Raw genomic sequence first — 10,780 nt, 5'->3', positions numbered from 1 at the left:
TTTCTGGAAAAGGGTATGTAGTTTTATTGTGTTTTGTGGTTGCAAATATTAAAGTTCACTACAAAATGTACTTTCTGCAGCCCTATTCAACAAATTCTAAACTTTTAACATTTGTAACAGTAAATCATATTGGGAAATAAATGCATTTGAGACTACTAATCACAGTAATTAATCACAACAAAATTAGAAGACAAATATATCAAGTATTGAGAGGCCTCTTTCCCCATCCAAAGGTATTCAAAAGTCTCTCTTCTTGTCCATGATATGTATTGATGCTTATAGCTAAAAATAATCTCTCTACCACCTCAGCAAAAACTTGACAAACAGCCTCCCCACCCCTCCAGGACAGAAAGGCTATAGAAGCACCCAGTAACACACTGACCAGGGCTGAGTACATCTGCAGAGAGAACCCCAGGCACATGGATCCAACCACAGCTACAGTCAAGCCCACTAACCTTCCTATTAGATGTCTGGGTGAGAGTTGCCCCAATTTATCCCACATCAAGAAAACTGACACACCACCACCAAGCCACCTTTGCCCTGCACACCACCCCAACCCCAGCACGACTAGGGCCACCAAGTTGTGGAGGTCCCTCCCGGTCCCTAGGATGGATACTACCAAGGCTCCTGTGGCCATGCACCCGGGAACCAAACACAGCACCATCCTAGCAGCCCCCACAGCCACTGACACGGTAATGAACTGTGCCATCCTGATCTCGCCGCTCTTTGCCACATTCTTCACTGCCCTGACCGTCATGATGCTCATCAAACCAGCGATGACCACCCCACTCACTGCAGCCACCCTGGCCCCCACCCCAGCCCCGCTCACCCCGTTACCCACAACCTCCCACCACACCCCAGGGTCTAGGAACTCCTCCGCCCGGCCCATCCCATCTGCAGCACCCAGCCCCAGCCCGATCAGAAGCCCCAAGAAGGGGGCGCAGAGCACCGATGCAACCAGGCCATTAGACCCAGACAGGACCTCTGCTATCCAAACCACTGAGATGGCTGCTAGTCCTCTCAGAAGCCCGATGGCACCCCCTCTGGCTGTGGCTCTCAACACCAGCTCCATATAGAGGTGGTAGTCCAGCAGTCTTGCTGGTGGCAGTGACCCTGCTTCCCCTGGACTCTCCTCCTCTATGTCTTCCAGTCCCAGTACTGACCATACTCCAAGAGAGAGAAAGAGTGCTCCCAGACTCACCACTACCAGTATGGTCCTTACAAATGCCCACTGACGTCCCATGATGCTCCAGCATCTACCCCCTCCTCCTAAGTCCTTCTCGTCTTTTCTTCTCCCCTGGGTGGAGAACGATCTGTCTCTCTCTGTTCCCTCTCCCATCGTTTTGTTTTTGATGATTTTTTTTATTTTATTTTATCACCTAAACTGTACAGTCAATCACCCTCCCATTGTTTCTGTCTCCATTGGATGAGTTGAGGTGAAAGGTGAAACCAGAATTTGGTTATCTGATATCCCCACCCCCTCAGAGTGGATCAGTTCCTTCAGTCTGTCTCATGTTGACCACTGAAGGTGCCTCTTCTAAGGAGATCCCTCTCCATCACCGAGGTACTGGTTCCATCTATAGATTAGAGAACCACGATGGAAATAAGTCGAGACTTTTGTGTCATCCTCAATGATTCGATTTACGCACCTTGACTATACAGTATGTGTTTTTTTTTTGTTTTTTTTTAACAAGCTGGCAACACTATGAAAACACCCATTTATAAAACATTGCTATCATTTAAGATACTCTTTGTCAAACAATTCACTTACTGTAGCGACAGGTGCTGTTCTCTAAGCCTGTCTCAGAGTGTCTGCATCTGCCTCGGTCTGAATCGGCCTCATGCATGCTGCCTGACAATCAAACAGTTGAGAAGGCCGTGTGTGTTTAGGGGGTTACTGGTTGGACCAGATGCCAGACTAGTGAGAACAAGTCTCGCCTACTATTTCACAATCCTTATCCATCTGTGTAGGCCTAAATTGTGGTTTCCACTCACCATACCGGTTTCTCCAACCATAAATGCTGCAACCAAATGCTGCTATTGTATATCACTTTGATTATCATGATCAATCATTAATTAATAAACCATTTAAATCAATCAATTGTTATTCCATTGTAAATTCTAAAACACAATCAATTAACATTATCTGAGTCTTCGCCCAAAATGGCACCCTATTCCTTACATTAGGCAAATTCGAATATGAACCTCGAACCCAGTTCCACTGCTAATTTTAATTCTTCCCCTCTAATCAGGGACCAATTTAGACCTGGGACACAAGGTGGGTTTTTACTGGGTTTTAGCTCAGATAGTGCACAATATAGGGAAAAAGAGTACCCCTTCGGTCGCATGCTGAGTCAGCCTCCCCGTCTCTCTCGGCCAGGCTCTGCAGTAGGGCGATTACAGTGTCACTTCAGCTAGTCTCTGCAGCAGCGTTTCCACTAGATTATATAGCCATAAACTCAAAATTCATGAAAACAAACATGAGCTTTTTGTACTTATTTTAAGATTAGGCATAAGGTTAGCAGTGTGGTTAATGTTAGGTTTAAAAATAAAAAATTTAAAAGATGAATAGTAAAAATAGGCGGGGTTTAGCCATAATTATGGCTGTGGCTATAGAAGCTAGTGACAACCTGGGGCGATGACGGTCACTTCCTGTCTCTCTCAGCCAGTCTCTGCAGCAGGGCAATGACTGTGTCCTGTTTGGAGGAGAGCAGCTCCAGAGCCGTGGCCATCCTACCCAGGGACTCTGCCATGCGCGCCTCCCTCCTCTCGCGCCTCCTCCCCCGGGCCTCTGTCCTGCTGCGATGCCCCTGCTCCTCCTTGGCCTGCCCCTCCTGCCTCCTCAGGAACTCCTGCAGCAAGGAGGTGCCTTCTTCCGCTCGCTTCTGCTGCTGGGCCAGAAGGGAGGCAATGGAGGAACCCTTGGAGGAGAAGCAACGGCGCTTCTTTCTGCGGAGGTGTACGTGGCTGAGGTTGGAGGGGATGTGACGTGAGGCAGGGTCCTGTGCGACCGGAGCAGGGGAGGGGTTCGGCTGTAGAGGGTCTGTGTTATTGGCTATCCTGGGGGAGGGCGTGTCCAAGGGGGTGGGAAGAGGGAGGGAGGAGCGGACGGGGGTAGGGGGAGGGAGGGATCTGACAAAGGTGTAGAGAGGGAGGGTGGAGGGAACTGGCGTGTGGAGTGGGAGGGAGGAGGGGACAAGGGTGAGTGTCCGAGTGCATGCAGTGATGAGGTTGCCATGGGGAAGGAGGGGCTTCTGGTCTGTTTTGGCGGTTTCCGTGGCGACGTTCACCTTAGGGATGCTGGTTACTAGGGTAGGGCTGCTAGTGGTCTCGGCGCCGATGGTGTCACCAAGCATGGCATCCATCATCTTATGAGCGAGTGAGAGACAGACAGAAAGAGACAGAAGGTTGAGATAAGAGGGTCTTGTTAGCACTCTTGGGCAGCTTAAAACTATCTTGTTTCTTACTTTCATAATACACCCCCAATGTCACTAGAATTGATGAGCATTCACTACAAGACCACTAGAACATTTTCAACAAAATGAATAGACGGTTACCTGAAAACGTCACGAAAATGATGCGTGAGCTACGCATGAGTAGAAGGCTATGCGTTGCTGTGATCCTGAACAGCCAGATAGCTAGCAACAATGACAAGAAACTGCCATGTGGGGCATCGTAGGTGGCTTGTATTTTTATTTTATTTTTTATTTCACCTTTATTTAACCAGGTAGGCAAATTGAGAACACGTTCTCATTTACAATTGCGACCTGGCCAAGATAAAGCAAAGCAGTTCGACACATACAACAACACATAGTTACACATGGAGTAAAACAAACATACAGTCAATAATACAGTGAAAAATAAGTCTATATACAATGTGAGCAAGTGAGGTGAGATAAGGGAGGTGAAGGCAAACAAAATATATATATAAATAAAAATATAAAAAGGCCATGGTGGCGAAGTAAATACAATATAGCAAGTAAATAAAAAATAAAAAAGTAGAGTAGAGATAGAAAAAGTAGAGATAGAAATAATGGGGTGCAAAGGAGCAAAATAAATAAATAAATACAGTAGGTAAAGAGGTAGTTGTTTGGGCTAAATTATAGATGGGCTATGTACAGGTGCAGTAATCTATGAGCTGCTCTGACAGCTGGTGCTTAAAGCTAGTGAGGGAGATAAGTGTTTCCAGTTTCAGAGATTTTTGTAGTTCGTTCCAGTCATTGGCAGCAGAGAACTGGAAGGAGAGGCGGCCAAAGGAAGAATTGGTTTTGGGGGTGACCAGAGAGATATACCTGCTGGAGCGCGTGCTACAGGTAGGTGTTGCTATGGTGACCAGCGAGCTGAGATAAGGGGGGACTTTACCTAGCAGGGTCTTGTAGATGACCTGGAGCCAGTGGGTTTGGCGACGAGTATGAAGCGAGGGCCAGCCAACGAGAGTGTAGAGGTCGCAGTGGTGGGTAGTATATGGGGCTTTGGTGACAAAACGGATGGCACTGTGATAGACTGCATCCAATTTATTGAGTAGGGTTTTGGAGGCTATTTTGTAAATGACATCACCGAAGTCGAGGATTGGTAGGATGGTCAGTTTTACAAGGGTATGTTTGGCAGCATGAGGGAAGGATGCTTTGTTGCGGAATAGGAAGCCAATTCTAGATTTAACTTTGGATTGGAGATGTTTGATGTGAGTCTGGAAGGAGAGTTTACAGTCTAACCAGACACCTAGGTATTTGTAGTTGTCCACATATTCTAAGTCAGAGCCGTCCAGAGTAGTGATGTTGGACAGGCGGGCAGGTGCAGGCAGCGATCGGTTGAAGAGCATGCATTTAGTTTTACTTGTATTTAAGAGCAAATGGAGGCCACGGAAGGACAGTTGTATGGCATTGAAGCTCACCTGTTTGTGATGTAATGTTTTAAGGTGTTTTGACTTATACCACGTCTATGATAATATGGCTCAAATTCGCTAGATAGCTAACAACTGTCACAATGTATTTGAGAGACAAAAAGTGCTTATTGTGTTTTCAATAAATATTTGGAGACTAAATATAGTTTCAATAATCCTATGATTCTAAGCCAACCCTGTCTGTTTTGCCCAGAAGATGCACACCCATCGGTTTTCTTGCTAAACAACACACGTCTATTATAATAAAACAAACAAGTACCTCAAAGTACTCCCAGGAGGTTCTGGCCTGGCCGGTCTCCCTGCCTCTGTATTTGACCCTCTTGTAGGTGACGATCAAGTTGTTCCACTTGCGGCGGATCTTCTCAACGGGAAGACAATGACCCTGCTCCTCCAACTCCTTCTGCACACTCTGGAAGAGCTGAGAACGCTCCCGCGTCCCATACAGGCTCCAGCGGCGCCCCACTGCTTCGATCAAGTACACAATGGCCTGGTAGGAGAACTCTGGGGAAACCTGGGGAGGAGGCCGAGGAGTCGGGAGGGTCATGACTGCGGCTGAGGAGGAGAGGAAGGAGGTTAGAGAAGAGGGATGTTTAATAAGTATATAAGTACTGTAAGTCGCTCGATCAGCTAGCCAGCATGCATGTGAGATTTGGTTCCGAGTGCTGCAGATAAATGGTACATCTAAAGTTGGTGCTTAGACCAAGAAATATAGGAAGGAGTTGTATTTATTTGATGTTCCCTCTTTATTTTACTCCCCTCTATCTCCCTCACTCTTTAACGGGAAAAATAGGACTCACCTGGGGCTATCTTTAAGATGGTTTTGCCATCTGCAGAAGTAGAGGAAAAGAAACGGTCAGCACTCACAGGATCTAGTGGACAGAAAGAGAGGCTGGTGTCACATGCAAAACCGTCAAATACAGTTTAGTATTTTGCGATAGTTCATAATGTCAATAATATTCTGATCATTCATTATAGATTATACAAATATTTCTAAAGTGTGCAGAGCCTTTTTCCTGTTTCTCCAGTTTGACTTTTACGTCAAATACATTCACTATTCAGTTCTGGGTGTACGGTAGATTCGGCCTATTATCTAATAGTGTTTTTAAAGTAAAAGTGAAGTTCCTGTGAGACAAGACTGAAAAATATCTCTGTCTGATTATACAGTACCAACAACTTACACAGTACGATGGGTTTGCTGGTCGTTTTAGTTGCTAGCCGCCCATGCTGTGTTGAATATCCTGCATGGTCTTCTATTGGACCGCCTTCTCCCGGAGAAATATCATGACGAGCTGCAGACTCCGAGGCTCTTTTGCCCGAAAGCAGCGAAGATGATTCGTCTTCTTCGTCAAAGGACTCGGAGTCTTCACTTTTCACAGTGATATTCAACGACATTACCGCGTCTACCAAGCGCACTGTCTTGGTTATGGAATTGCTCGATCACGTCTAAATAGGCTGCCTATGTGGCTGTTTCTCTCAATGCTTATGAGAAGGAAAAAGTTTTAGTCTTTCATTTAGATAAATAAATTCGCCAACAAACCCCAACATCAGCCACTATTGCAGTATTTGCATTCTCAGACCTGTGACTTTACAACAAGCTGAAGAGAAATGGCTGCGTACTTTACCAAGCATATCTGCGCAACGCTGCTTCGCAGCTCTGGGCAGGGATTCTCTGCTGGCAAATGTGGTGACGTGTACTAGCGTGCGCAGGCTCTGCACGAGTGCAGAGACGCAACGCAGACGCTGCCCAAACTGCCCTGAAGAGGGCGCTGCTGCTCTGTTTGACATTCTCCTCAACAGAACCACATTCTACACACAGTCAAACTGTGTACAATGTTTTAGAAAATTTTGGTTTATTTTCGACAGCAAATCTTTTTTTTAAAAACGCACGCACAAAGCAGATAAAAAAACTATGAAGGTGACATCACAGATAGAACAATGAGACAGATATTTCACTGGATGTTTAAATGTGAAGCATCCGCTTGACGTTTCCAATCGCTACCAAATATGGTACTGAGAGGAAGACCACTGGCGGACAGTGGGAGAAGATTGAACTAGATGGATTTTGGCCGACATTCTGCAAATGTTCTCATCGATTAAACATTTGATCTCAATAAAGTTTTCTGTTCCCAAAACTATAATATGTTATGAACAGAGTGGACTAAAGTTAGTAGACTTTACCCGTTGCAAACGTTTTTTGTTTTTTTTAATGACGTTGTTTAGGAGTGCAAAGGCGAATCGAGTTATTGCACACGCGCACCCCACGTAGTAGGCGTTCCCTAACGGAAATATGCAGATGACGAAAGAACGCGCCAATAGGATTTCGCTAGCTCGTGCTTGGCTCTGCCTGTCTGCCCGCCCCCTGAAGTTGGATGCTGAATGTACTCTTGAACGCTCTCTCAAATAGATCCTTCAATCTTTCGCCCATTCCACGGAACTCTGCATTATCCCTCAGAAAAAAAGACAGACACATTTGTATAGAAAACATAGTAAACAAGCTAGAAATGCAATAAATAACACATTTAGCCTAAATCATATTTGTTATGGATTTAACAAGGGCACATTGTTAAAGTGTTATTCATTCATTAGCACAAGTTGACTACTATAATCAAAATGTTAGCCCTGAGTCTTCACATTGGATTCTGCAGTAGTGCAGTCTCACCCTGTTAAATGTGGCACAGTTGGTGAAGATAAGCAACACATCAGACACAAAGTTTTGCACTTTTTGGTAGAGATTCTGCTGCAGCTTCTCCACAACCCTGTCCAGCCATATAGGGGTCTTTATCACACTGGAGTAGTTTCTCACCCGGCAATGAAACATACAGACAGAGATATATGTGAACTTTGCTGTTATTCTGGCTACACTTTTTAATGTGACTAAGTTAGCCATAGTTGGCATGCTAGCAAGCAAGGCATAAGAACGTTGCCAGCCAGTATGGCAATGGAACATTTAGAACGAACGGGTCACATCTATAGATACAGAACAAAAAGACTGAACGACTGGGTCGCATCTCTGGCAACCGAACCGATAGGATGAACGACCAGCCGGCTTGGGTAGCAACCCTAGATGTGTGTCGGGACTATATCTTGTGGAAGGATTAAATAGAATTAATAATTGAATCAAAATAACATTTATGAAAATATGTAAATAATAATATGAATATGTTGGTAACCCATTGTATAAAAGGGTTAATGTCCTTGAAGCCGGTGGTTGGAGGATATATTGGCAAGGTTTGTCGGCCCTCGACTTCGTCTTTGGCCCAGCAACACCCGTGCAAATACAGTGCATTCTCGAAGTATTCAGACCCCTTGACTTTTTCCACATTTCGTTACGTTACAGCCTTATTCTAAAATTGATTAAATTGTTTGTTTTTTTCACCCTTACTAAGCTACACACAATACCCCGTATTGACAAAGCAAAAACAGGTTTTTCAAATTTTTTGCAAATGTATAAATCAAAAACAAAAAATGTAACATTTACATAAGTATTCAGACCCTTTACTCAGTACCATGTTGAAGCACCTTTGGCAGTGATTACATACCTTGAGTCTTGGCTTGGCACACCTGTATTTGAGGATTTTCTTGCATTCTTCTTTGAAGATCCTCTCAAGCTCTGTCAGGTTGGATGGGGAGCGTCGCTGCACAGCAATTTTCAGGTCTCTCCAGAGATGTTGAAGTCCGGGCTATGGCTGGGCCACTCAAGGACATTCAGAGACCTGTCCCGAAGCTACTCCTGCGTTGTCTTGGCTGTGTGGTTAAGGTCATGTCCTGTTGGAAGGTGAACCTTCGCCCCAGTCTTAGGTCCTGAGCGCTCTGGAGCAGGTTTTCATCAAGGATCTCTCTCCCAGTCCCTGCCGCTCAAAAACATCCTCACAGCATGATGCTGCCAAGGTAAGAAACAATCTAGCTGGTTGGTTTTTATCAAAATCTTGTCAGTGGTGTCATTTCAGCAGAAATCGAGGGCATGGAATGGCAAAATGACTTCCGTAGCTAGCCTAGGTTTTCAATGGCCTTGCTTTAGAGTGCAAGGGACTGTCGATGGTGCTGATGGAATCTCTGCTGTGCTCTGTGCCAACCTGTCACTTTTGGTCAAAAGCACTCAATGGTGTTGGCATTTAAACTTTATGTTTATTGTGGTATAGCGTGATATAAGCACATTTCAATATAATTCCAATGCAAAAACCCAAATGACTCCCCTGGGTATAGCTACAGTGCCTTCAGAAAGTATTCACACCCCTTGACATTTTCCACGTTATAGGCTGAATTTAAAATTGATTAAATTGAGATTGTGTGTTACTGGTCTACACACAATAGCCCATAATGTCAAAGTGGAATTGTGTTTTTAGAAATGTTCACAAATTAATAAAAAATGAAAAGATGAAATGTCTTGATTCAACAAGTATTCAATCCCTTTGTTATGGCAAGCCAAAATAAGTTCAGGTGTACAAATTGACTTAACAAGTCACATAATAGTGTTTAACATGATTTTCAAATGACTACCTCATCTCTGTACCCCACACAATTATCTGTAAGTTCCCTCAGTCAAGCAGTGGATTTCAAACACAGATTCAACCACAAAAACCAGGGAGGTTTTCCAATGGCTCGCAAACAAGGGCACCTATTGGTAGATAAACATGAGGGAGTTAATTACACCGTGGATGGTGTATCAATACATCTAGTCACTACAAAGATACAGGCGTCCTTTCTAACTCAGTTGCTGGATAGTAAGGAACCCACTCAGTGATTTCACCATGAGGGCAATGGTGACTTTAAAAAAGTTACAGAGTTTAATGGCTGTGATAGGAGAAAACTGAGGATGGATCAACAACATTGTAGTAACTCCACAATACTAACCTAACTGATAGAGGGAAAAAAAGGAAGCCTCCTCCTTCTATGTCCTCCTTGTGTTTTCTTTTCCTCTGGATGGAGAACGATCTGTCTCTCCATATCCTCTCCCATTGTTTATTCTTCATTAACAATTGCTTTTTATTGAATCGTCTAAACTGTAGTCAATGCGCACGTTCAAGAGGATTATCTTTGTCAAATCGGTGACCATTGTTGGTCACCACCTTTCAAAGTGCGTTGCATTACGGGGTTAAAAATAACCAGACTTGCACCTACATGTTGACTGCATGAACTTTACAAAACTCATGTGATCTAAGGTCATGAAGCTTTGACTGCAAGTTTCTGCAGTTGCTTTTTACCAACTTCATCCTGCAGCCGACGCCTGCATGGTGGGAGGATTTATTTTCAACCAATCATTAAGTTGTTTTTGTTTGACCATGCAAACGAGACCAAAGACATGAATGTGATATTTGAGCCTCTCTCCTATGATTCTAAGCCAACTGTTTGCTTTGACTGGAAGATCCGCAAACATTTTATTTTGCGATAACTCATAATTTCAATACAATTCTGATCTTTCATTATAGATTGTAATAGCATTTTCCTTTTTCTCCTGTTTTTGCCTCCAGCACCTTCGCTAGCTAATCAGCTCTGGGTGTGCGGTAGATTCTGCTATTATCTACTAGTATTTCTAAAGTTAAAGTTCCTGTGAAACAAGACTGAAATATGAAATATACATCTCTATCTCATTATACAGTACCAACAACAACTTACAAAGTACTTTGGGTTTGGTAGTTGTTTTAGTTGCCATCCGCCCATGCTGTATTTTATACCCTGCATGGTCATCCTTTGGACCGCATTCTCCCGGAAAATATCATGAAGCTGCAGACTCTTTACTCGAAAGCAGCGAAGATGATTCGTCTTCTTTGTCAAAGGACTCTGAGGTCGCATTCCAAACACTTAAAAGACACACCCTCTCCCCTCAGCCCTACGTGGACACTTCTGATGAGGTATCATGACATCTGACGAGTTGACACTTGC

At 44.2% G+C, this 10,780-nt stretch overlaps 1 protein-coding gene across 9 annotated transcripts; it reads right to left on the bottom strand.

The window, feature by feature from the left end:
- LOC139581181 (uncharacterized) lies at positions 1-7,065 on the bottom strand. 9 transcript variants are annotated; one of them, XR_011676162.1, is made up of 6 exons: positions 6,079-7,029; positions 5,698-5,769; positions 5,160-5,452; positions 2,335-3,368; positions 1,772-1,852; positions 1-1,577 (listed from the first exon to the last, which is right to left on the bottom strand). XR_011676162.1 is itself a non-coding variant. In XM_071410691.1 (5 exons), the coding sequence occupies exons 1-4, from the start codon at positions 6,290-6,292 to the stop codon at positions 2,646-2,648; spliced, it is 1,302 nt and encodes a 433-aa protein (XP_071266792.1). In that variant the 5' UTR covers positions 6,293-7,029; the 3' UTR covers positions 1-2,383; positions 2,631-2,645. The 9 variants fall into 9 exon arrangements, 3 of the variants coding, with proteins under 3 accessions (XP_071266792.1, XP_071266815.1, XP_071266775.1); XR_011676164.1 differs by having other exon boundaries at positions 1-1,852; positions 2,335-2,383; positions 2,631-3,368; XR_011676165.1 differs by lacking the exon at positions 1,772-1,852 and having other exon boundaries at positions 2,335-2,383; positions 2,631-3,368.
- Positions 7,066-10,780: the final 3,715 nt, after the last annotated feature.

Source organism: Salvelinus alpinus, chromosome 1, assembly GCF_045679555.1.
Source record: "Salvelinus alpinus chromosome 1, SLU_Salpinus.1, whole genome shotgun sequence".
In the NCBI taxonomy this organism is placed as follows: domain Eukaryota; kingdom Metazoa; phylum Chordata; class Actinopteri; order Salmoniformes; family Salmonidae; genus Salvelinus; species Salvelinus alpinus.
Note: the sequence above shows the minus strand (reverse complement) of the source record. Positions and strands in the feature narration are given on the sequence as shown.

Bases quoted from the DNA above. Each gene is read 5' to 3' on its own strand.
- LOC139581181 (XM_071410674.1), bottom strand. From the start codon at position 6,292: ATGTCGTTGAATATCACTGTGAAAAGTGAAGACTCCGAGTCCTTTGAC. The intron at 5,770-6,078 runs GTAAGTTGTTGG...TCTGTCCACTAG, and splicing joins CAGCAAACCCATCGTACTGT to ATCCTGTGAGTGCTGACCGT. The intron at 5,453-5,697 runs GTGAGTCCTATT...TCTCCTCCTCAG, and splicing joins CATCTTAAAGATAGCCCCAG to CCGCAGTCATGACCCTCCCG.